Source organism: Onychostoma macrolepis, chromosome 24 (genome assembly GCF_012432095.1).
Source record: "Onychostoma macrolepis isolate SWU-2019 chromosome 24, ASM1243209v1, whole genome shotgun sequence".
NCBI classification, from domain to species: Eukaryota; Metazoa; Chordata; class Actinopteri; order Cypriniformes; family Cyprinidae; genus Onychostoma; species Onychostoma macrolepis.
The window spans coordinates 9381055-9408245 of record NC_081178.1 but is presented as its reverse complement, the minus strand read 5'-3'; the positions used below and the strand labels follow the sequence as shown (position 1 = coordinate 9408245).

The following is a 27191-nucleotide window of genomic DNA, read 5'->3' as shown; positions in this document are numbered from 1 at the left end:
CCCCGCTAATTATGATCCTTTACTGAAGGGAGTTATGGAATCCTTGGACAAATGGAGCACATTGCCCATTTCCTTAGTGGGACGTATAAGCATAATTAAAATGTCGATCTTACCTAAATTTCTGTACCTATTTCAATCTATTCCTCTTCCACTACCCAATACCTTTCTTTCTACCCTCAAAAAAACCTTTACCAGGTTCATATGGAATAATAAACGACCTCGGCTACGTCTATCCCTCCTCTACCTACCATACGATCGTGGAAGGCTTCAAGTGCCAAACATAAAACTATACTACTGGGTGGCACAGCTTCGAACAGCTATGTTTTACTTCTCCTTAGACCACCCATCCTGGGTTGATATTGAGAAAGAAGAATTGTCACTCCCCTTACAATCATATATATACTCTGCAGAAGTTAAAATACTTAAAAAATCCACTTAATCCCTTCCTTAGGAATACCCTATCAGTTTGGCATGAGGCCCATTCATTTTTGGAGACAATATCCATATCTCCCTTCTCACCAATATGGGGCAATAACTATTTTATCCCTGGAAGAAATGATATAGGGTTTAAAAACTGGCAGATGAAAGGATTAAGTATGGTAAAAAAAAACTTGTATGAAGGAGGTACACTCATGACCTTCCAGCAGTTGGTTACAAAATATAACCTTCCAAAAAAACACTTTTTTAAATACCTTCAAATTAGAAGTTATATATATTCAAGAATTAAAACCTATTCGGAACCCCAACACTCTACTTTAAATCACATGAAAGATAGAAGAATGGTCTCCGTGTTTTATAAGACATTACTGGCTGGACTAAAGGAAGGCTCTCAAGCCTGTGTATGGATCTAATTCCATCGTCAAGTTTGCAGACGACACCACGGTGATTGGCCTCATCAGTAACAACGATGAGACTGCCTATAGGGAGGAGATCCAGCACCTGGCCACATGGTGCACTGAAAATAACCTGCTCCTCAACACCACCAAAACGAAGGAGCTCATCGTGGACTTCAGGAAGGAGTCAAGAGGCACACACGACACCATCCACATCAATGGAATGGCTGTTGAGCGTGTCTCCAGTTTCAAGTTCCTGGGGATCCACATCTCGGCGGACATGTTGTGGAAAACCAACACCTCCAGCCTGGTCAAGAAGGCTCACCAGTGCCTCTTCTTTCTGAGGACACTGAGGAAGAATCAGCTCTCCTCAGCTATCCTGGTGAACTTCTATCGCTGCGCAATAGAAAGCATCCTGACCAACTGTGTCACAGTATGGTATGGGAGCTGCTCTGTTGCGGAGCGCAAGGCACTGCAGCGGTGGTGAAAACTGCCCAGCGCATCACAGGGACTCCACTACCTGCCATCGAACACATCCAGAGGAAACGCTGTCTGCATCGAGCTCGCAGCATCCTTAAGGACTCCTCTCACCCAGCCCACAGACTGTTTTCTCTCCTGCCCTCCGGCAGGCGTTTCAGGTGCCTCCGGACCAGGACCAGCAGACTAAAGAACAGTTTCTTCCCCAGAGCTGTCTCTTTACTGAACTCTAACCCCCGTTGATCCACTCCCTCATATATTATTAACTCTTCTCTCCTACCTCACATCTGCCTTATTTGCACTACTGAATGTAAATTTTATTACAGTAACAACTGTTTACTTTTGTATCTTGCACTACCATACCTAAATTGGATTATGCTCATTTGCACTGCCGACTGTTGTTACATTATCAATGCTTACATTAACATTTTGCACCGTATGTCTAATTGTAATACGCAATCACTCCCACTGCACTTTTACACCTTGTTTATAGTAATAGTCATCTGTATATATATTATATTGATAGTACATATCACCTGTAAATTCTGCTTATAGTAATAGCCATCTGTATATTTATTCACTATACATATTCACCTGTAAATTCTGTATATTTATTCACTATACATATTCACTTGTAATTTCTGTATATTTATTCACTATACATATTCACCTGTAAATTCTGTTTATATTAATAACCATCTTTCTATATATATTTATACATACACTCAGTACATATCCTTGTCCTGCATTTCGTTGCCCTGTACCTGTACTTGTGTAATGACAATAAAGTTGAATCTAATCTAATCTAATCTAATCAATCATGTCTTTCAGCATGGAAGAGAGACCTTCAGGTAAACATCACTGTGGAGGAATGGGAGCATGCCTGTCTTTCAGCTCAAACCCAATCTATTAATACTAGGTGTAGAATACTACAATACAAATGGATGATGAGGACATACATTACCCCTGTTAAATTACATAGGATTAATCCTAACATTCCGGATAATTGTGCAAAATGTAAAGATGAAATTGGTACATTGTTTCATTGTATGTGGGAGTGTAGGGAGCTGCAAATGTTCTGGAAGGAGGTTCTTGGTGTGGTCTGTGAAATGACCGGAGAAAATATTCCTTTGGAATCAAAGCTTTGTTTATTGCATATATATCCTGAAAATATGTCAGTAAATGCAAGCAAAAAGAAGCTCATAGATTTCAGTTTAATACAAGCTAAACGTGTTATTGCTTTAGTATGGAAAAACATCCAAAGACCTGTTCTTTCACAGTGGATTAAAGAAATGTCTGACAACCTTGCTCTTGAAAAATTAACATATGCAATAAGAGGTAAAGCAGAGGTTTTTAAAAAGGTGTGGTCCCCTTTTAGGCAATTTGTAAATATAAAGTGAAATGCTATGTAATGATGACTGTAATTTGAAATCCAATATGCTATAATATATATATATTTTTTTTCTTTAATACATCGGTGAATGTTAATTCATTATCCTTATTTGAATTTCATTTCATTTTTGTATTTTTATATATTACTTTATTTTATAACTTATTATTTTTAATGTTATTTTCTCTTTGATAAATGTAGGGGTGGGAAAGTATACTCTGTAATGTTATATAATTTGATATTCTGTAGTGTTCATGGGGGTTTTGTAACAAAATGACTAAAAATAAAAAACAAAGTTGAAAAAAAAAAATAATAATATAGATTTTCTTTCCAATGCTATTTCAATGCTTACAACAACAACAACAACAACAAAAGCGATTCGGTCAGGAATCGATGTGCATCACTCATCCAGTCACAGCGGTTCTTGATTTAACAGCTTGCTATGTGGAGAGGATTATTTTAAGTTAAAAATGACATGCATTTCCTGAGGCCTGGGCCTCAGATGAATGTGCATGTGCCAGATAGCACATTTCTATGATGTTTGAGATAGTAATAGTGCCTAGAGATCTTGAGATCTTGAAGTTACATATTTAACGTAGTTGGAATGTGATGCTTTGGAATAACTAGGGGCACACTGACTGATAAAATCTGTCAGACCTCTGAGACGTAAATATGATTAAATGTATGTTTTAACTCTTGTCATTCCGAATCAAGTCAAAAATTAGTGAGAAATGCATAAAGTTTGGTTCTGTTGTTAAGTCTCATTGTGCACCCATTTGCCTAAATTGATAGACTCATAGTTGCAACATAAAGGACTGAAAGAGAATCTCACACTTTGATTTATGCACAGATAATACATTTCCAGTATAAGCGTGGAATTTCATGCATTGGAAATATAGCCTATGATATCTGTATGAAAACATCAGAGTGCCTATATCAGACAGAAATCATATGAAAGTCCTTTCATGAAAGAATATATACAAACAACCAATTATGTGGCAATTGACTGTACCTGGAACGGTGTAATTTTGTATCTACGTATTAAGACTGAAATACATAATAGATAACTAAATGTATTGTGCTGGCCTGTCACCTTAAAAAGGATGCAAGGTAATTGTTGATCAGATTCTTTCCGAAGCTCTAGTTAGCTCTAAACGTCATTTAAGTTGAAGTTAAAGTTCAAGGAAGGAAGGACACTGCGCAAGTCATCTGTGTGACTCAAACCATTTAATGAGAAGTTATCAACTGAGTTAGCTATGTTGCAAAAATGTATGGCATTAAAAACAACTGTCATGGAAATATAGTTGGCATTCAAGTTATTTCCTCTAAAGATAAACATTAACAATGCAAGAAGTGTGCTGCAAAATGCCTTTGTCACAGTTTTGCTGGCTTCTTGTCTATGCTCTTATTATACATATATATATATATATATATATATATATATATATATATGGGTTAATGACGTGACACCTAAATTTTCTGTCCGATTGTATTTTTTCAGTTAAAAATTGGTTTAAATGCATAAAAAATATGCCATATATATGAAGGACCTCTCCCATGTACAGTGGGTACAGAAAGTATTCAGACCCCCTTAAATTTTTCACTCTTTGTTATATTGCAGCCATTTGTTAAAATCATTTAAGTTCATTTTTTTTTCCTCATTAATGTACACACAGCACCCCATATTGACAGAAAAACACAGAATTGTTGACATTTTTGCAGATTTATTAAAAAAGAAAAACTGAAATATCACATGGTCCTAAGTATTCAGACCCTTTGCTGTGACACTCATATATTTAACTCAGGTGCTGTCCATTTCTTCTAAACATCCTTGAGATGGTTCTACACCTTCATTTGAGTCCAGCTGTGTTTGATTATACTGATTGGACTTGATTAGGAAAGTCACACACCTGTCTATATAAGACCTTACAGCTCACAGTGCATGTCAGAGCAAATGAGAATCATGAGGTCAAAGGGACTGCCTGAAGAGCTCAGAGACAGAATTGTGGCAAGGCACAGATCTGGCCAAGGTTACAAAAAAATTTCTGCTGCACTTAAGGTTCCTAAGAGCACAGTGGCCTCCATAATCCTTAAATGGAAGACGTTTGGGACGACCAGAATCTTTCCTAGAGCTGGCCGTCCGGCCAAACTGAGCTATCGGGGGAGAAGAGCCTTGGTGAGAGAGGTCAAGAAGAACCCAAAGATCACTGTGGCTGAGCTCCAGAGATGCAGTCGGGAGATGGGAGAAAGTTGTAGCAAGTCAACCATCACTGCAGCCCTCCACCAGTCGGGGCTTTATGGCAGAGTGGCCCGACGGAAGCCTCTCCTCAGTGCAAGACACATGAAAGCCCGCATGGAGTTTTCTAAAAAACACCTGAAGGACTCCAAGATGGTGAGAAATAAGATTCTCTGATCTGATGAGACCAAGATATAACTTTTTGGCCTTAATTCTAAGCGGTATGTGTGGAGAAAACCAGGCACTGCTCATCACCTGTCCAATACAGTCCCAACAGTGAAGCATGGTGGTGGCAGCATCATGCTGTGGGGGTGTTTTTCAGCTGCAGGGACAGGACGACTGGTTGCAATCGAGGGAAAGATGAATGCGGCCAAGTACAGGGATATCCTGGATGAAAACCTTCTCCAGAATGCTCAGGACCTCAGACTGGGCCGAAGGTTTACCTTCCAACAAGACAATGACCCTAAGCACACAGCTAAAATAACGAAGGAGTGGCTTCACAAGAACTCCGTGACTGTTCTTGAATGGCCCAGCCAGAGCCCTGACTTAAACCCAATTGAGCATCTCTGGAGAGACCTAAAAATGGCTGTCCACCAACGTTTACCATCCAACCTGACAGAACTGGAGAGGATCTGCAAGGAGGAATGGCAGAGGATCCCCAAATCCAGGTATGAAAAACTTGTTGCATCTTTCCCAAAAAGACTCATGGCTGTATTAGATCAAAAGGGTGCTGCTACTAAATACTGAGCAAAGGGTCTGAATACTTAGGACCATGTGATGTTTCAGTTTTTCTTTTTTAATAAATCTGCAAAAATGTCAACAATTCTGTGTTTTTCTGTCAGTAACGGGGTGCTGTGTGTACATTAACGAGGAAAAAAACTTATGAACTTAAATGATTTTAGCAAATGGCTGCAATATAACAAATTTAAGGGGGTCTGAATACTTTCCGTACCCACTGTATGTACTCTAACTTTTCAAAAAACATTAGTTATTTGTAATTTTTCTTTTATTCAAAGTGTCAAAATATCATGTGGTGCGACCGTCTGGCCATAACTTTTTTTTTTGTAAACATATTTGAAATTACCCTAAATTTATTCAGATTAATTTTCTGCACTATTTGTTTTGTAATCCTATATAAAACTGCAAAGCATTTGTATTTATATTTCCATCATATTATACAAACAAACTTTGTCCGATGATTTCCATTTTATGAAATATCATGTGGTGTGACCATCAAGAAACTACCGTTTATGTTGAAATCCATTAAAAGTATTTATTTTCATTATAAATTTCATAGTGACCTTTTGTGGGAAGCTAGCTTGTTTTGTTTAGGTGACCAACTCTGTGCTTGTAAATTTTGACTCAATTTGAAAATATCATGTGGTATGACCGCTGCAAAGTGTTTTCCATTGTAGATATTTGTCCCAGATTGGCATCTTTTATATTCAATTGATGGTTTATATACATTAAATACTTTATTTTAGTATAATTTGGAATAGATTTTTATGCAATTTGGGTCATTTCAGATGTTTATGTTTAATATTTGTACAAAAATCAGTCTGTTAACTATATTTAAGAAGCAACTCTGAAATTATAGAACAAAAATAAGAGGTCATTATTTACAAAAACTCAAATTAAATGCAAATACTTTGTTTCTAAACACTTTAATTACTGATAACAATTATTATTATTTTTTTTTAATTGTTAAGCATGTTAAGGAATTTATTTAATTTTAATATAAATCATGGTCGTACCACATTCATCTAGATGAAAAAAACACTAAAATCACTTAATTTTTAATTTTAATATGAATTTATGTGTACACAACATTCTTAATGTTTGAACAATTACAGTAGATATTATTATTTTTGTATTTTAAAATTGGCCTGTTGAAAATCCTTATATGTCAATGACCCATATATATATACATACACATATACTGTATATATAATTCCAAAGAGGGGGCTTTCACGGCGGTGGCACTGAAGAACCATTTTGGGTTCCTCAAAGAACCTTTCAAGAAAAGGTCCTTAAAAGAACCAATTATGTCTTTGTGTGAATATTTTTATGATCTGAAGAACCTTTTTCTGCTGTAAAGAACAGGGAAATGTTCCTTGGATGTTAAAGCTTCTTCATAAAACCACAGATGCTGATGAAGAACCTTTATTGTGAATAGAGTGTGATTTTAACAAATTAATAATATTCCTGCTCAGCCACAAATAAACACTAGACTGGGAAAAATTTGCATTGAAACAAATTATTATTGTAATGTTAAATTTAACAGCTGATCGGGCATTTTAAGATTTTAAAAGGTTATTCAAGACTCGCATGTTTAGGTAAACATCAAGATAAATAACATTAAGTACATTTATTAATTTATCATTTTACTGTTCAACTGATTTCATGAATCATGCAGTTTGCACTTTTTAAATGGTTAAAATATATTTAATGGCACTAAATATGTTTTAGATATTTAGCATAATATATTTTAAAATGTCTTATGGTAAAATTAATGCAGTCTACCATAAACATATACTATACATATATATATATATATATATATATATATATATGTCTTTCACAAGTGATAAACAAGCAAACTTAAAATACTAAAAAATAACTTAAAGCTGTACAAAAATACTCAAAACCCCTCGAAATGACCTTATGCACAAAAATAAATATTTTTAATGTTATTTCGCCTTGTTCTATAGCCTATGTAAATGTAGAATTGTATTCTACATTCTATTTCTACGTCAGCATTATTTATCCTATCATGTCTACGTACTGTAATGCCTGAGCATCTGACTGTATAATTGCTTTCACACGCAGAACATTATTGAAATGTTTTCCTGGGTGCTGTTTATAGCTCTGAATGACATCTAAATTTAGCACTTTGCTGATTTTAGACTTCTGCATAAGAAAAATACATACAATAGCTGGAAAAGAGGAGGAACTATTTTAAGCCCATGCAGATGCAAAATTGTACACATTTTGATTTTATTTTTTCACAATTAAAAATATCTAAAGGTCACATCCAAAATTAACCACTGCTATTTTTAACCCTTCCTACAGTGAGGGTTAAAAATAGCACAGGCTGATTTTCATTCATTTCTGCACAATTTACCCTAACTGGAGAAAAATTATATCCATCCATTTAGTCAGTTATCACTTCAGTCCTCTACTTTCTCCTCTTCTCTTGCAGATTCTTTCATGCAACACTGTATATAATTTGCTTTATTTACTCGCATGTAATTAATGTGACTTTCACTGATGAATTTATTCTCTATTTGAATAATTAGAAGTTAGCATGACCAGTCATTTGCACAAAGCAGCAGAACTGCAATGAGGAAATTGAATCACATAAAGCTTTTCATCAAGGCAAATATCTCAATGTAAGTCTAGAACCACTTTAAACTAGGCGTATTTTGAGTTGATCAGGGTGAAAATGATTAAAAGCACAAGTGACACTTGAAATCGGACACTTGAAAACTCCTTTCAAACTATTGTTAAATTTGGTTAATCCAGGTTAAAAGGTACACCAATAGGAGTGTTTGTTCCTTAAAGGGACAGTTCACCTATAAATACGAGTAAGTTAGGGTCCAAGACACCACTAGATCCAATTTGTCTTTGTATAGACAAAAAAAAAAAACACTACTTTTGTGTTCCACACAAGACAAACTCCTTTAATGATCTTGACCAGATGAATATACAAGTAAATGAAAAGCGTTACAAGATTACCAGTAATCAAGTCAGCACATTTGATAAGCTCTTTAAGTTTCAGTAGTGACACATTCAACGGAAGTCTCTAATTGCTGATATAAATATTAGCTAAAATATAATTTATGGAAAATAGGGTGAGGCAACTATGCTTACGTTGTTGTGGTTAATAAGTACAAAGTGGCGAGTAACTATGTGGGTTTAGGCCAATGAAATGACTCATAACAGTTATATCTCTATTACGTAAATTTGTGTACAAATCAATCAAAATGGATCTCTATCGTCAGTTGCATCTTAAAAAATTGGATGTGTGTATGCAGTATTTGACAAAAATGACATTTCAGACATGGGTGCAACATGATGATTATTTCATTTACGCAATATGTGGTTCCACCACACATACTTTAATACTCCACACATACTTTAATACTCCACACATACTTTAATACTCCACACATACTTTAATACTCCACACATACTTTAATACTCCACCACACATACTTAAGTTTGTATACTTAAGTAATTGCATAGACAATAAAACAATACTGATGTACTGACAGCATCTAAAACGTAAATACATATGACCTTTACAGACATACAGATGTTTACAAATCCTTTTTTAATCTATAAATATTTAATTCATGGCTTCTTGAATTCATGAATCAGTCAGTTGATTGATTGTATTTATAATGCAGTTATAATCACAGGCATGCATTAAAATATTCTTAAAAAAGACCAAATTTGAAAAAATGGTTTTCAATTAATTCATTTATTTGTAAATTAGTGTTTTTATATTAGTATTATGAAGCACATGAATACATTTACATATTACATTTACTCATTTTTATCCAAAGCGACTTACAATTGGGGATAAACCAAGGGTTATTGAATAATATTTGACCCTTTGCTGGTTTAACAACAGACACATTAATCGTGTGTTCATGCAAGCAGGAAGTAGATTACTGTCTCACACACCTGCTCCGTGCGCAGATATCAAGTTCACATCTAAAGAATTTCAATGGGGAGTGAACATAAATTCCAGAGGTGGGGGAAATCCCAAATGAAGGGTTTAAATTGAGTGCTCATCAGTGAAGTTCAACAAAAGATCTTCAGAACTTTCTCTGTGTGGATTACCACTCTCTTAACAACACTTGAACACTTTTTAAGATACCGAAGCACTTCCAAAGATCCAAAGATGGCTTACCTTAAAATCTGCTCTTTGAGTGTCCTCATACTCATTGCCTTTCTCATTGAGACCGATGCAGGTGAGTGAATGTGAAACAAGCTTCTAAATAGATCGTTTAAAACACCGTTCTGCTGAATGTATTATTGATCCACCAGCATGCTGTTATTTGGACGTGCTGTAAAAACATGTTGAGCAATTGCTTTGATATAACACATTGATTGCATGGAGTAGTACTTTCACTATAAAAATGAAGATTGTGTTTCGTGCTGAAGGGCACAAATTTAGTATGATGAAAGGTGAATCTCGTTATCCATTCAGTTAGGCCTTTCCTGGCTGAACTGATACTGGAAACCTTTGTATTAGCAGTCCCTTAAACCAATGCATGTAAAAGTCCTTCTGATCCAGTTACTGTTACAGTGGATACAATACAGTTTACCATTGTTTTTATTTTAGACGTTAGTACAAAGTCTGACATGGCTGTGTGAAGATAGTAACACTTTCCTTCCTGTTTCACAGTGCGTTGCTGTCTGAAATACAGGAGACGGCCTCTAGACTGTCGATATCTGAAAGGCTTCGAAATTCAGAAAATGACTGGCAGCTGTGATCTTGCAGCAATCATGTAAGACATATTTTTGCATACATGTTTGATGTACTTCATGTAAATTAGAAATTGTAGACATGGCAAGTGCATCTAGTTTATGCTCTCTCTCTCTCTCTCTCTCTCTCTCTCTCTCTCTCTCTCTCTCTCTCTCTATATATATATATATATATATATATATATATATATATATATATATATATATATATATATATATATATATATATATAAATTAAAAATTGTAAAGACAGCTATTTGAAAGTGTATACTTATTTATATATGTGTGTGTATATATATGTGTGTGTGTGTGCATACACACTTTATATATATATATATATATATATATATATATATATATATATATATATATATATATACTTTATATATATATATATATATATATATATATATATATATATATATATATACTTTATATAAGTTAGACATTTTAATATATATTTAAATATATAGTTTTAACAAATCTATATAATGTTTTTATAAAAAGTATAAAAAGACTAAATATTTGTTGTTGTTAGCTCATATTCTAATGCATTTACTAATTTTACCAAATTCCTATACATCTGTGTTATTTTGATGACTTCACTATCATTTTAAATGTTTTTCTGTATTATTATATAATAATACAGAATACATGTGTGCACTCTCAGAAAAAAAAAAAAATAAATAAAAAGTTTCAACTGGGGCAGTGCCCTTTCTAAATTTACATTTTTGTACCAAATTTACCCCTAAAGTGTGCATATTCTGACACTATTGAAATGTGTGAATAAGAAAAAACATTTAATAGCATCTCTGATAATTTAAATGTACATTCCCAAGCTTTGTTAATATTTTTCATATATTATATACTGTATAATTCACAGAATTTTAAATAAATCGATTATTTATATTTCTGTCATGACAACTCTTTGAGAGTTTAACATGGTAATATACATAGCGATGTTAATGTGCTGATAATGTTGTCTCTGGTGCTTGAGTTCATCGTATTTTATGTCATTGCAGCTTCCATACAAAGAATGGAAAGTTAGTCTGCGCTGACCCAGAACAACATTGGACGCAGGACAGAGTTGAGTGCCTAAGGTATGAAAATGTATCTTATCAATTACTAACATAAAATGCAGTCTTACCCCATATTATACCCTTAAGACTTAACTTAACTGATGTGAAAAAATGTTCTGTGCCCTTTTAGGATGAAGGCTGCAGAAGTGAAGACTAGTGGTTTTTAATGCTTTAAGAATGCCAAAATGGAGAGGCTCTTCAAGAGATGTTGATTATTATTATTTTGGACTGTTTCCCTCTTTAATAAAGAGATCTTATATTCTATATATTGGCATCACTTAACTGCACTTTCTTGTATAGAGTATTTATTGAGGGGAAATACAAGGTAACTTTACTATACCATGGATTTTATGCCTATTGTTTTATATAAAGCAAAATGTTTTTAGCTGTTTGTATTGAGCTGTTAACTCACTAATTAAGTTCGCAATTTTTTGACAAATTCAGTTACTATTTAAATGTTACCTATAAAGACTGATGTATTCACAGGAATTATATATTTGATATTGTTCACAAATGGCTTTTAAGGGTGTGTATATTTTTGTCTTTATTTTGTGGAATGATTTGACTAACCCTTTGGTTAGTCAGTGCTGCCCTCTACTGTTAAAGCTAGCTATGCCAATATGACAAAGTAGGAAATGTTTTTCCATCTTTAAAATGTAATAAACATTTTATACAATTGTACAGATAAATAGTTTTTGTTTTCTATTACATTTCTCTTATATATATTTTTAAATAAAGGTCCTTAATTTTACTCTGCATTTTTGTGATGAACTATGACTCAGCAATGTCATTGTCCTTTGTGTTTCTGAATTGTGGTCCATAACTTTTGCACCAAAATGAAAACACAAACTAATAACTATGGATTTTCGGGCCTCTGGGTGGTGTTTCTTATTAACCAGGCAAAACATTTCAAAACTCTATTGAGATGGGTTAATTATTAACTCACTAATTCAATTCACTATTTATTTATTTGTACTAATAAAATTAAATGTACTCACTTGTGCTCTAATCCACTTGATTGCAGCCCATCAATTGACGTCTTAAGTAGCAAAAATGTGTGTTTGTAATAAACAAATACATCTGTAAGAGGTTTTTAACTTCAAACCGAGGGTGAGGGTGATTGGGTGAACTATTCCTTTAAATTCAAAGCTGGGGAAACCATCAGAACAGTCTTTGAATGGGTTTAGATGTCATGAAAGGGGAATGGATAACTAAAAAAAAATCTTCAACTTAATAATAAATAGCTTTCCATGAAATCTAACACACCATGTGTCATAACAATCAGGTGCATACATGAAAAGATTTTCCAGGGGGGAAAAAGATTTTATTTGGATGGCTGGGATCTAGGCTGGCCCAGGATTAAATTTCAGAGCTGTGCTGAATTTCCTGCAGATCTTCTCTTATTTAAGCCAATGAGCAAGTGAAAGTGTACTGCTAGTCATGTCTCTCGCAATTATCCAGTTGCTCAATGTAATTTGGAAATAGCACATCCTTGTCAAAGTTGTACCATGCTCAGAGGTGTCAAGTAACGTTACCTAAGTAGAAATTGTGGGTATCTATACTTTACTGGAGTAATTATTTTTCAGCCGACTTTTTACTTCTACTCCTTACATTTTCACGCAATTATCTGTACTTTCTACTCCTTACATTTTAAAAATAGCCTCGTTACTTCTAATTCATTTCGGCTTGTTTTCATTTCGCTTGTCATCGTTCAAAAAAAAAAAAAAAACACCTATCCAGATAAATCGCTCCATCCGGATAGAGTGAATTTGATTGTGGTTGGATGAGACCTGCACATGACACAAACACGTCACACTCCAGCAAGGACATAGCCAGTGTTGGGGTCGTTACTCAAAAAAGATTATTTCTTAAAAGTTATTATTTCTCCACTACTGGCTTATTTATCAAACGGGTTCTTTCTCTTCGTCCTCCGCAAATTAAGCTACAGTAAGTAGCTAGTTCGTTAGAGAGACGTTTGAATAAATTAGCGTTTGCGATTGACAATGTTGTGATAAGTAGGCTATACTACCCCAAACACTGGACATAGCAGACGTATGTAGCCAAGTACGAAGATGTCCGTGGCAGAGACTCAAGAAGAGAACTCGAGCGAAATGTAACTGATGTAGATTACCCTGTTGTTGTACATACAAGACTGAGTCCAAAGCAGTGGGGATTTCTTTAAGACTGCAAGGGAAGCTCGGCTTCCCCTATAATTAAAAAAAAATAATGCTCAAATATGTACTATTATGTTAACATTTTATTGACTAAAAATGCGTTAGAACACGTTCGTCTCGAAGACGAGTTCGTTCAGAATCAGCTACATATAGCAGGTCGATTTCCTTCTCATACACTCCTGTAGCGTCAGTGTATTTCTCTGTTGAAGCCGAGCGTCCATTGACTTCAATGCAAGTATAGGTCTCTGCAGCTAAGTAATGGGAGTTACCAGATCGGGGCGTTTTTCGACCATGTTACCTGATTGGCTGAAGTCATAGTGACGGTAGGTTTAGGGGTGGGGTTAGGTCAAGGGGATCATTTTGATTGCATGATTTAGAAACACCCAGCAGTTTGAAAACGCCCAGCAATTCAGAAACACCCAATTTTGCTCTGCAGAGACCTCAATCTCCTTCAATGGGGCTGCTTTGAACAGTTTTTTTCAGCGCTTCGAAACTAGACTGTCATTGGATAAATGCTGCGATTATGTCCCGCCCACGGACGCTCAGCCTCTCTGGGGGTGAATGGAGGAGTGGGCGTGCCTGAACTCCGGGTTTCTGCGTGATGATTGGAGGGTCTGTATCTCCTTTTGATTGACAGCGATTTTGTCCTATAAAAAGTCGCTGAAGCTGAATCTATTCGAGCTCAGTCCCATTGCACAACAGCAAATCTTCTCTGTTAATTCCTTGGGTCAAATAAAAAGGAACCAACATCAGATCACAATCTTGACGACTGACCTGTAAAACAGATGAGCCAAGTCTTACTAGAGTTACTTTACATCTGAACATTTTGTGAAGTATTTTAAAGTGTAGCCTACATCTTCCTCAAAGAAATCAAATTGTTTTCTGCAAACTCCACCAGATTCTTGTTCTGCTTCTCCCCAAGTACCACTGAAGTGATTTTCATGTTGTTTTACTATAGAATTTTTTTAATAATTGCATACCAAATTCATGACAAATGCTATTTACATTGCTATATAGACATATTTTAAAAATTCATAAAAAGATAAGATCACATTATTTTCTGCAAACTCCACCAGAATCTTGTTTTGCATCTCCCCAAGTACCACTGAAGTGATTTTTATGTTGTTTTACTGTATCATGTTTTAATAATTGCATATCAAAGTCATGACAAATGCTATTTACTACCTCACTGTATCACATATTTTAAAAATTCATAAAAATATAAATTCTTGTTCTACATCTCAAGTACCACTGTGGTGATTTTCATGCTACTTTACTGTATCATTTTGTAATAATTGCATACCAAAGTCAAGACGATGCCATTTATTACCTCACTGTTTAAATATGCGATACATTGAGGTAATAAATTGCATTTATCTTGATTTTGGTATGCAATTATTAAAAAAGGATACATTTTTAAAATATGTCTATATAGCAATGTAAATAGCATTTGTCATGACATTGGTATGCAATTATTAAAAAAATGATAAAGTAAAACAACATGAAAATCACCACAGTGGTACTTGGGGAGATGTAGAACAAGAATCTGGTGGAGTTTGTAGAAAACAATTTGATTTTATATTTCTATGAATTTTTTAAATATGTGATACAGTGAGGTAATAAATAGCGTTTGTCTTGACTTTGGTATGCAATTATTAAAAAATGATACAGTAAAACAAGAAAATCATCACAGTGGTACTTAGGGACAAGCAGAACAAGAATCTGGTGGAGTTTGCAGAAAAAAATTTGATTTGATCTTTTTATGAATTTTTTGAATATGTCTATATAAATAGCATTAAACAAGAAGTGCCTATCAAGTGTTTTTTAATCAGCCTATTATTATCGATTAAATGACCGTGGTTTCAGTTTGATAAGCGATCCGAACCACTCTTTAAAAAAAAAAAAAGATTTGCAAAGGTTTCGACGCGCAACGCAATCACTACCACGCAACGCCATGTAGACGCGCAACACAATTTTCGGCGCAGATGGCGTGACCGCATTAGAAAGCTAGAAAGTAGGGTTGCCAGTTTTTCACAACAAAACCCGCCCAATTGCTACTCAAAATCAGCGTTTCGAAGGGTCCCCTGTTAAAAATCGCGTTCGGGTGGGTTGGGGGGACATGGGTAAAATTCGCATTTCAGGGGATAAATATCGCGTTATTGTGGTCGCTTCAACTCGCAGGCATAAAAATAACGCCGCGGACTTGGCAACACTTCCAGGAAGTGACGTTGAGTTACGCGGGAGTGTGTGCGTGCTGACGTTCGCCGGGCTGTGGCAAACGAGCGCGTGGTGAACATAAAAGAAACATAAATTCGCATTTACAAATACTGACAACGAAACGCACATAGGAGGGAAAAATTATTTAAAGGAGCAGTTTTCGCATTTAAAAGTAAGTACTTCAGTAAACCACTAGGTTTTAGCTTTTATGAATTCGCAGGATGGCCTCAATGATAGGCGCCATCCTATCAGCTCAATGATAAATGTCACGCTGTCAATGAACTTCATGCCGTGCTTTGAGTTAATACATAAGTTGATTGCTGATTAAGGTGGGTTTGTTCTAATGGTAAAATGAGGAACATGCACATTACTTGTGGTTAAATCTAAAAAGATCCATTGACAGTCACCTTGCAGATAATGATGTAGGTGGAAACGTATATACTTAGTCCAAAATTGAAGTTCAGTTTTATGTAATATGAACCTCTAGCTTAGCATTACATAATCTGAATTGAGTGTTATTTGTGCTAGTGTTTCTATGAATTTATTTCTCAAGAAAAATGAAAGTTAGGAGGAATTAGATGATTTCGCCACGTGCATGTGAACAGGAAGTGCTAAAGGTCTTTGACCTTCAAGTGCTCTCTAAAGTGTCCGGAATAAATATTTTTTATTTCTGTTGATCTCAATTTATTAACTACTTTACAGATAAGGAATAAAAATGTTTATATTGTAATTTGTCCTTGCTGCGTTACAAAATGTAACTTCCTTGTAAGTCACCTTGTGTTCTGGAGATAAGAATAACATTGAAATAATTATTTTGTTAGATCTCAGTGCTTTGCAAGAAGTGGTTTATTATCCTGATTTACAATGAAAGTCTTTATTGACCATCTTCCATATCAGTGTCTGATGCTGGTTGTGACTCTCACATGGTCTTCATCGGTCACAGCACACCCTCCTCTTTAGTGTGATGCTCTACGGGTATTTGACCATGTGCTTGGGGGAAAAGATCTTCATTTATCCATGTTTAATCGAACTTGAACTACATTTATGCTTGCAGGGTTCAACAATGTGTCTTTTCCCCCCTAGTCACTGGGGCAGACACCTCCATATCACATATCCAACAAAGTACTTTTTGCTTTATCTCTGCATCTGCCCTGTTATATATACCTTTGTTTGCAGAATAAATGAACCAGAGCTGACTTTGCATTAAAAAGTTTGGAATTTCAGGTTTTTTGTATTTGATTTCAAACTTATTTATGTGTAATTGTTTTCCTCTTCAAGGTTGTTTGTGTTGAAACAACATGATAAATGCTAGTTTGTGTTCAACAACCTTCAAGTATCATCACAGACAGATCAGGCGCCATCAACAACACAATCTAAAATATGTCAATGGTTGTGTTGGGTCGGTGTCCATTCGTCTCAAATCTTTTTTTCTATTCGGAATGTCCTGACTCTTTCCTTGGCCCTTCGGGGTTATTGTTTAAGCAAGTCTTAACCGACAAACTGTCCAATGAATCCGCATGCCATTGTAGTGTTGCAAGACTGAAAATGCCGCCAATTGTTCTGTTAGGTAATCAAATTAGTAGGAAGTTGCTAGTCTAACCACGCATACAAACACTTCCTGTAACGCAAGACAGTTTTTGTAATTCAAACTTTAGCTCGAGTTACAAAAAGGATGTAATAAACCTCAAAGTGGCATTATGAGGAAATATGTCTTGAAACCCAACTGTTTTGTGTACAGGTTTGACTTGTTTTGAGGCAATCTTTGTAAAAACTAATGTTTTGTTTTTTACCTCTGTATTTATTTCGCTACTTTCATTTGGTTAGTGTAAATCATTTAGTAGGCCACAAGATTTAAAGTACACAGTATTTCACAATTGGTAAATGTTTGTGGTGCACATGTTGCATTATCAACATTATATAATCTCCATATTGATTCTTATCGCTGCTTTAACTAGCTGTGGAGCCGCGATAGAGGGTGGCTCTGGCTTTTGGATGGTGTTCAACGAATCAGAAGACTACCTCTTTTTTTTTTTCTGTGGATAAAAACATTTTTGGACTTTGAACAAGGAGGGCTATTTATGAATTCAGAGACTTCAAAAAGAGCACTTCGACTGAATAGGAGCTTGTTAGAAACTTTGTGTTGCTAACAATATTTTCTATCTCTTTCATTTCAGATTCCATGGCAGGAACATTTGATCAGGCCAAAATGAAATTTTCGAGAATAGTAAGTGCTGTTTTTGACAAACTTGTTGTCTTTTAAAAAATGTGATATTTTAAGTACTTTAATACTTTATATATTTCTTTGGAATTTGGAGCCTAATTTTCCCCCCCCCTCTGTTAATAGGTAAACAGTCGCTCGTACACCCGGTTCAATCAATCTCAGAATCCTGATGGAGAGAGCAGCCATGTGGAGGTGAAGCTTGCTGTGGATGGCGAGGAGGAAATGGATGGAACCGAACAAGAACACGTGCAACGAGACACGTACACAAGATCCAGTCGTTCTAGGCCATGGAACAAGTTGAGGATTCTGGTTTGGGTGGGTGGAGTGCTGGCCATCTTCTGTGTAGGTGAGTGTTTTTGCAGTTTCTTTTTTTTTTTTTTTTTTACTGTATCTGACTGAATATCATGCAGTCATTATGTATTAATGGACCCTTTGAAATCCATTTTAGTTTGTCCCAAATTCTTCTTTATTTCTTCTAAAAAAAAATTCACATTTAAATAGCAGTCCTTTTTCCTTTTCTATGTCACAGTTTGATTAAATTCACCCAAATTTTGCCAAATTCTGTGACATTATACTGTAAAATCCATTTTATTACAGGATTCTGCAATTCCATCCTCATCATGGAAATCATACGCCATTTAAATATTAAGAAATGCAAATTAAAATATGAATAGAAATGAGTTAGAGATATTAAATTGGTTGCCAGGGACAGTGGTCAGTTCAAAACCCCTGTGAGGGATCAAATAAAATCAAGTGTTTCAATGAGCTTTATAAGTTGTTTTAAGGAGATGTTATCAGTTTCTAGTGCTCATGTGAGAAACCACATATAGTTTTCCTTCTACTTTTTCCCTGTCCCAGGTTTACTCATTGGATACTCTGTCCAACGCAAGTCCGAGTCTGCGTCCGTGTCTGCTTCCTGCCCTCCGGGAGATGTGATCCCTGACGCTGAAAATTTTCCACCAAATGATCCACCTTCTTTGGATTGGAGTGACCTTGTTGCACTTCTGAATGATAAAGTGTCATCTAAAGCCATTGCAGAAAAATTAAGGTAACTGTAAATCATTGAATATTATTGCTAATTGTAAGCATTGATTTTAACGTTAAAACAATTAACAATTGTGATGGCATAACTTTAAGTGTGCACATCTGTTATTGAACTTCTCCTGACTTTCTGTTCTTTTTCCATTTAAGCACGTATTCCCAGAATGACCGTAAAGCAGGATCATCTGTAGATAACAAGTTAGCTGATGATATCTATAATATTTTCACGCAACTGAATATGGACCCCTGGGTTGATGAACACTATGTGAAGCTACAGTTTCCTAACAGGTCAGTACTACATAACGGCACTCAAACACTGCACAGCCACATTCTAACATACACTTAACACTCTAAAAACATCTCATAATACAATAAAAACTGTATAGCAGCATGCTAGTAAGTGTGTAACGCTCTAAAAACCTCTTAGAACACAAAGAAAACCATATTGTGACATGCTAACAAGTGCAAAACACTGACAACCATTCTGAACACAATAAAAGCTGCATAGCAACATGCTAACAAATGCATAACATGCTGAGAACACCATAAAGCACATGGCAATATGCTAACACGCATATAACAAACTATAGAAACTGTAAACCAGGGGGTCATCAAACTTGATCCTGGAGGGCTGCTGTCCTGCAGAGTTTAGCTCCAACTTGCCTCAACACACCTGCCTGGAAGTTTCAAGTATACCAAGAAAGACCTTGATTAGCTGGTTCAGGTGTGTTTGATTAGGGTTGGAGCTAAACTGCAGGACACCGGCCCTCCAGGACCGAACTTGGTGACCACTGCTCTAAACCAAATAGCAACTCGCTTACAAATTCAAAACATGCTAAAAACTGTCAGAAAACTATAAAAATGGCATAGCATCATGCTGACAATCATAACATGCTAAAACCAAACTGAATACAGTAAAAACCTAATACGGCACAACAGGTGTATAACACAACTAAAAATCGCTCTGAACACAATAAAAGCTGCATAGCAACACACTAACAAATGCATTGTATGCCAAAACCCTCTGAATACTATAGAACATAGCAACACGCTAACAAATGTTTAACATTCTGAAACCTCTCAGAACTCTGTAAACCCCACATGACAACACTTTAGCAAATGCAATCATGGTTTTTTACATCTTTCTTTGGATTTGTTATTTGTAATTTGGACCGTATTTAACCCTAACAGCTCCAATCCAAACAAAGTGTTGTTTGGTGAAGTGGAGATTGGAAGTCCAAAAGCGTTCCTGGCTTACAGTGAAACAGGACGTCAAGAGGTGAGCCTTCCTCTTCCTCTGCAGAAAACACTTGCCTTTCTTGAATTTTTATATTTTGTTAGTCAGCTCTATGGCTGTTGCATAATTGACAATTTTTTTTTTTTTAAACAATTATGTTCACAGGGCAGAGTGGTGTACGCCAACTATGGTGAGCTTTCTGACCTGCAGAATAAAGAATACAGACTGAATTTAAATGGATCTGTTGTACTGATGAGAGCTGGAAAAATCAGCATGGCTCAAAAGGTGATTCATAAGTAACAGTTCATCTTCCTTCTGGCCTTGTAGTGTTTTCCTAGAGACTCAAGGCCAAATAACTCTGTTAATAGTAACAATCTGGTGCTTTTTGCTCGTGTTGATCAAATTATGTTTGTCACCATTGTAGGTTATGAATGCAGCTAAAATGGGTGCCGTGGCAGCTCTGATCTACCCAGACCCAGCTGACTATGAATCTATGTCTTCGGATTCTGAACTTTATGGTCATGTAAGTTCGTCAAAGAATGATATTCATATGTTTGAGTTTAGTTTGTTTATATTGATTTTGAGTTGAGCTGTTATATTTACTTTTTGTCATTTTTATTTTTTATTGGTAGATTAAAATGCAATTTATTTACTTTATAATATTTTCACAAATCTTTTATATATATATATATATATATATATATAACACATTTTTAAGATGAAGGCAATTTCTAAATTTGAAAAAAAAGGGGGATTAAATGTTGACTTATGATTAATTTAAAATCAGTAACTGTGACAGTTTGAACTGAATGTAAATTTATTCACATATTCCCGTCTTTAATTATAGGTCCACCTGGGATCAGGTGATCCTTACACCCCAGGATTCCCATCCTTTAATCACACACAATTTCCTCCTGCCAAGTCCTCTGGTCTTCCAGGAATACTTGCCCAGACAATCACTGCTAACATGGCAATCTCAATCTTTAAGTATGTTATAGGTTTTGGTTTACCTTGATCTTATTATTTAAACCTATTTTGAGAAACAAAGCTTGATTAGTATTCTCAAATTTCTCACAGACAAATGGGAGGAGAAGATGCTCCTAAAAATTTTTGTGGTGACTTCTCCAGTTACAAGTTGGGAAGTGAGAGTGACAAAGTAACAGTAGCAGTTAATAATAATCTTGCCGACACCAAGATCCATAATGTGTTTGGAGTTGTCAAAGGATACGTGGACCCTGGTGAGTTTGTGCGTTTTGCTTAAGCACATCTATAGAATTAAATATGTTATCTTACTGTGGTGGTGTGAATCCGGCAGATCGTTACGTTGTGATTGGAGCACAGAGAGACTCCTTGACCTCGGGTTATGCCAAGTCTACAGTTGGCACTACTCTTCTGCTGGAGCTTGCAAGGGTTTTCACAGAGTTGAAGAAAGGTATGTCCTTACCAGAGGTCATGTTAACCAAAAATATTATAAAATATTACTATATGCTTGTCCTGTAGGTTCATGATTAAAAATGTTAACAAAAATAAAAGCAATTAAATGTGGTGTTATAATTAAAATATGAAAATTAAATTAGTAATAATAGATTATGAAGGAATTTTTTCGACCCTGTCCATCAAAATGACGGACAATGTTAAAGTCTAATTGTTGTGGCATACGCTCACTCCTCAACCTCTTCACCATAGATGGTTTCAGACCCAAAAGAAGTGTTGTGTTTGCCAGCTGGACTGCAGGGGATTTTGGAAACGTCGGAGTTACTGAATGGCTTGAGGTTTGTGTGCTGATGTCATCAGTGCTTGGCTTGAATTTTGGCTCATGGTTTGATCTGAAATGCAGGTTTTGTAATGTGCTGTCTTCGTTATACAGGGATACTGGTCGTCACTGGACAGAAAAGCCTTTACTTACATCAGTTTGGATGGTGTTGTTACTGGTAAGTTTGTGTTCAAATGTCAAACGTTTATTATAGTCTTTTGTTCACCCAATTACAGATTGTTTTTTTTTTTTTAAATGACAAAAAATGAGTCTTATATCTACTAGGGTTGTCACGGTAAATGAATAGTGTTACGGTACCAAGTAGTATCAATTATAATTCTAGTTGAGACTTTTCCTTATCCTTCTCTTCCTCTTCTTTATTTGGCATGAAAGTATATGGGAATTTGAGACCATAAATTGCTGGGACCCCAAGCTTGGCAGGATTGTCCCAAACATGCACATCAACTCATGCAAACTCTGATGCACACCAAGTTACATCAAAATTGCACCTACTTTATAGGGAAGCTACAAATGAAAATCCTTAATGGTATAACCATATGATCGGTAAAGTTGAAACTTGGCACGTAAGTTGAATTGGCTACATAAAATCTCTGCCAGTATTCAGTCAAATTTCACTGGTTAATAACTTCAAATCTGAATTTCCAACCATGTAACACACCAATACCTACAAAAATCTTTTCTCTGCAAATTGTCATTTTTGCCATTCTCAGGCGTTGCATTTTAACAAACTCCTCCTAGAGATTTAATCAGATCGACATCAAAATTGCTCAGTATAATCTGAAGCCCTTTGTGATGTTAAATTGCAAAGATCTTGAGTTTTCATTGAAGGGTGTGTATGTAGTGGCCTGACAAATTTCGATGTTTCACCATGAAACAGGAAATTGTTATAACTCCGACATACAATGTCTGATCTGCCCCAAACTTCACGTTTGATAAGAGTTCTGCCTGAACACATGCCCATGCCCATATTCAGTTATAGTCAAAACCACACCTGCTGGCAACAGGAAGTTTGGGACACATAAATAACTTTTACATATTTCTCCTATATTTACCACTTTAAATGCATATTGCCCACTGTTTACAGTTTTCCTAAGGCCACTTTTACGTTTGCATAAATAAAAGTGCATATAGATGCCTATGCACCCGAGAAATTTGGTAGAGCTAATTCAGTGGTGCTTAAGTTTGAGTTCCACTCATTCCGTTCACAGTCCTATTTCCTACTTTTCTCCCTATCCTTTAAAATTTTTAGATGTCTTTTCTCTTTAATCTACAGGTGCAGAATCTTTTAGAGCTTCTGCCAGTCCTTTGTTGCACACCCTTCTGAAGAAGACCCTGGAAAAGGTCAAAAGTCCAGGGTCAAATTCAAGCCTTCTCCAGCATTATGGTCATGGTTTTTCATCAGTGTGAGTAAATCTGCTTTGATTGGTGTTTTAATGATGGAAATATCAGTATAATTGTGATTTGTTTCTGTGGTGATGTGATATACATGAATCTATTTTTGTGCTCAGTCTGACACCCATGCAGATGAATGATGGTGCATATCCTGTCCTGGCCTTCTCTGGAATCCCATCCGTTTCTTTCAGTTTCGTCTCTTCTCCGGTAAGTGTTTTTTCTGCCTAATGTAATTAAAAAAATAAATGCTTTTAATCATGCATCCAGACCTTTAAATAAATTCCACAAGCCATTTTCTTACCATTCGAGCTCATCACCCAGTGTTGTTTTTTTTTTTGTTTTTTTTAGGCTGCCAGCCCAAAATGTTGCTCTGTTCATAAATGTCATAAACAAAGAGTCATCCAAATGTTTGCATACTCATTTTATGATGTTTTTCCACCAGGATAAACTGTTTTTAGGCACAAATCTGGATGAAAAGCAGCATCTGGACCGCATGACCAATAATAAAGTGGTTGAGTTGTCCGTGCTTGCTGCTCAGGTTGCTGGGCAGATGGCCCTTCGGCTCGTCCATGACCACATCCTCAAACTAGATGTTACCAAGTATTCAAATGTGATCACTCAACACGTGAGCGCCATCATCAAGCGCGTTGACGCTCTCAAAAATGACAAGGTAAGGCTTTTTGTCTCATGCTTTGTTTTTGCAATGAGAAACAATAAAAAAATAAATAAAAATACTTGTTGATTCTCAATGTTCTTTTAACAGGTCGATGAAATTGAGTCTTTGTCAACAAAGTGGCTGAATGCAGCAAAGAGTTCCTACGGTCGTGCCGCAGCCTCTCTAAATATTGACATAGGGAATACTGACCTGGATGACATGGAGATGTGTCGCATAATCAATAACCGCATAATGAAGGTGAAGTTCTTATTCTCTTGGTCTTTCTAGGCTCATCTTGTATCATTCCTTGATGCATATTGGCCAATTTCTCATGTCTTTTGTTGTTTTCTTCTTTTAAGGTGGAGCATAATTTTCTCTCTCCGTACGTCTCTCTGAGAGATGTCCCGTTCCGCCACATTCTCTTTGGTAATGGCTGGCAAACCGCCACAGACCTGGAAAAGTACTTGGGTGATGTAGAAGAAAATAAGACAAGCTTGAACATGGATGAGGTCCTAAACAAGTTCGCTCTACTCACCTGGACCATCCAGGGCTGTGCTAATGACCTGGCTGGAGATATCTGGGCCTTGGATAACGAGATCTAGAGTTTTTCACTGTCGCATCAACCAACTTGTCATCGGCTTTGCTTGAAAAATATTTCTAGATACACAAATATAATCCTGTCACTATGAAGTAGATCTGATTTGATTTGGAACAATGAATTTTGACTAAGCTTATCTTCAAAATTAATATGACAGCTTTAAATTCTACTTTGGAAGTTCTTTAATTGTATTAAGAACTATAGTGAGAATACATTTTCTTATTGCATTATTTATATATATATCTATGTAATATATTATTATTGCAGGACTAGGGATAAATACAATATTTAATCGATAAAGAAATCGGAGCACAAGGTCATCAACTTTGCTCCTTTGCAAATTGTTCTAAGGTGCATGTCATTTCTGGTTTACCTTGAAAATGTTTTTCTCAGCCATGACTCCTTATCAAGTTGCACATGTGCGTATTGAGTTAATTTTGTCCTCGGCTGCTACTTGGGAATTTTAGTCCCTTTTGCACTTCATGTAAAACCCCAACTCAGCCTCTGTGACCAACTGAGGACCATACTGTATTTATTTCTTATTTATTTATCAGTGACAGTGTTCACTATAAAAGTGTCTTTTTTAAATTATCGGAAGCAGTGCCTTCCATAATTGCGACGGTTATACTGTCAGTTCTTAAAAGCAGCATCTGCTAACAGAAATACATGTTACCAACAGCTGGCATTAGAAATGTCTCTTGTTACAGGTGCTTGAGGAAATGAGCTCAAAAGCACCTGTTTTAATATTATGGAGCAGTTCCTCTTCTTTAAAGTTTTTTTTGAAGAAAAGCCCGAAATTGGTAAAATTGAAACCAGAGCATAAAGCCATTTAACACCATTGCCTGGTTAAAGGATGGTTTTATAAATTTCCTTATTAAAGTACCTTTTTTTTGTTGTTCTTGTTTATCTGAAACAATTATAAATTGGCAAGGCTAGTTTCCATTTTGACCAAACTTGTGGGCTCGAGCATTTTTGTGACAACAGCATTTCTCTGTAACATTTATATTTCTATTCTAAATCCATTATCGGGAGCAGTGTCTTCCATAATGTGGAGTGTTCGAAGGTAGTTTTTGCCTACCGGCGTGTATATATCGAGGACAGTGATCCTCATATTTCACTGTAGGGTGGATCAAATTATCGGGAACAGTGTTTCCCATAGTTTTGTAAATATTTATTTTTCATCGTGTTTTGTGTGGCTTCTTTTCCTGCTTTGTAATAACTGTAATCTGAACAACTATTGAAGATGTGCTACATCCAGTCATGCGTGTTTTGTTTTTCAGGGTCAGTTTCTTTTCAATGTTTCACTGGGTTTAAGATTTCACTTTTCTGGCCTGTTTCTGTTTCCAAAAATTGATATTCGTCGTGAAATTTATAGAGGGGAACTTTCAGATGTTTGACTTTTGGCTTATTTCTGTACCGGTTCTATTTTTTTCATTTAAGGCAGGTGTTAGAAAAGAGGATGTGGTTGTCTTGCTTAATGATTAGGATATGATTTATGACTGATTGGCTTACTGCTGATTTTACATAATGGTTTCATGTTTGAAGGCATTTCAGGCAAAGTTTTGGTGGACAAGTTTTGCAAAGTTTTCTTTTCTCCTCCTTTTGGCACTTACCAGAACGTTACAGAATGTGTTCTGTCTTTCATAGCATGTAGACGTGCATGAAATAAATCTAAACATCACAGATTGTGTTAAATACAAAGTGTGTGTTTCAAGCTGAATGTGATGGCTAAATAAAGTTAACTAGGCATTTCAATTTGTGTGAATGAACTATTACTTCTAGACAAGCAGGGTTTGATTTACCAAATGCATATTTATCAAAATTAATAGGCGGTAAAATTGATCATTCAGATATGTCGAGATGTGTTGGATTGTGGGGTTCCAAGTTAAAACATTTGATTGTTAGAATTGACGTTTGTATCCAATATCTGTCAACCTTTGCTCTATAATAAAATCTGGCATTGGGAAGTATGTTTATTGTGTAAGACTTTATATTTTATCACCTCAAGACGTTTTACAGGACTTACAAGACTGGAACAGATCTGTAATCATCTAAAATCTTAAATCTAATCGGGTGTATGACTGTAATATAGTGAGTAATGTCGTGAATAAAGTAATGCAGTTTAACTACGTTGTAATGTAGTGTGAAATCCCCACAATGCACCATGAAAACCAGTGAGTGTTGGATGCTTAATGTATTCCCTGCTTTCTTAAGTCTTCTGAAGCCTGTAACAAAGGATACGATGGATATCAGTTGGCGATATTATAGTAAATCATCTTAAAATGTGCCACCGCTAACACTGTAGTCACCATGAAGAACAGCTTCAATGGGCAAAATAATGTTATTAGTCACATAAGCATGTTTAGAT

At 35.6% G+C, this 27191-nt stretch overlaps 2 protein-coding genes across 3 annotated transcripts; both read left to right on the top strand.

Annotated features, from left to right (window-relative positions):
• The first annotated feature begins 9564 nt into the window (after nucleotides 1-9564).
• ccl20b (chemokine (C-C motif) ligand 20b) lies at nucleotides 9565-12270 on the top strand. The gene is made up of 4 exons (XM_058765560.1): nucleotides 9565-9918; nucleotides 10356-10458; nucleotides 11458-11535; nucleotides 11645-12270. The coding sequence occupies exons 1-4, from the start codon at nucleotides 9849-9851 to the stop codon at nucleotides 11679-11681; spliced, it is 288 nt and encodes a 95-aa protein (XP_058621543.1). The 5' UTR covers nucleotides 9565-9848; the 3' UTR covers nucleotides 11682-12270.
• Nucleotides 12271-15902: 3632 nt separating this feature from the next.
• On the top strand, nucleotides 15903-26795 carry tfr1b (transferrin receptor 1b). 2 transcript variants are annotated; one of them, XM_058765696.1, is made up of 18 exons: nucleotides 15903-16077; nucleotides 18080-18129; nucleotides 18250-18472; nucleotides 18985-19174; nucleotides 19318-19455; nucleotides 20359-20446; nucleotides 20570-20689; nucleotides 20829-20927; nucleotides 21252-21391; nucleotides 21482-21642; nucleotides 21720-21836; nucleotides 22091-22176; nucleotides 22272-22335; nucleotides 23452-23581; nucleotides 23687-23777; nucleotides 24013-24240; nucleotides 24334-24483; nucleotides 24585-26795. In XM_058765696.1, exons 2-18 carry the CDS (start codon nucleotides 18085-18087, stop codon nucleotides 24825-24827), a joined length of 2313 nt encoding a protein of 770 aa, XP_058621679.1. In that variant the 5' UTR covers nucleotides 15903-16077; nucleotides 18080-18084; the 3' UTR covers nucleotides 24828-26795. The 2 variants fall into 2 exon arrangements, with proteins under 2 accessions (XP_058621679.1, XP_058621680.1); XM_058765697.1 differs by lacking the exon at nucleotides 15903-16077 and adding an exon at nucleotides 16216-16234.
• The last annotated feature ends 396 nt before the right edge of the window (nucleotides 26796-27191 follow it).

Bases quoted from the DNA above. Each gene is read 5' to 3' on its own strand.
- ccl20b (XM_058765560.1), top strand. From the start codon at position 9,849: ATGGCTTACCTTAAAATCTGCTCTTTGAGTGTCCTCATACTCATTGCC. The intron at 9,919-10,355 runs GTGAGTGAATGT...CCTGTTTCACAG, and splicing joins TCTCATTGAGACCGATGCAG to TGCGTTGCTGTCTGAAATAC. The intron at 11,536-11,644 runs GTATGAAAATGT...GTGCCCTTTTAG, and splicing joins GACAGAGTTGAGTGCCTAAG to GATGAAGGCTGCAGAAGTGA.
- tfr1b (XM_058765696.1), top strand. From the start codon at position 18,085: ATGGCAGGAACATTTGATCAGGCCAAAATGAAATTTTCGAGAATA. The intron at 23,582-23,686 runs GTGAGTAAATCT...TTTTGTGCTCAG, and splicing joins GGTCATGGTTTTTCATCAGT to TCTGACACCCATGCAGATGA. The intron at 24,241-24,333 runs GTAAGGCTTTTT...TTCTTTTAACAG, and splicing joins ACGCTCTCAAAAATGACAAG to GTCGATGAAATTGAGTCTTT.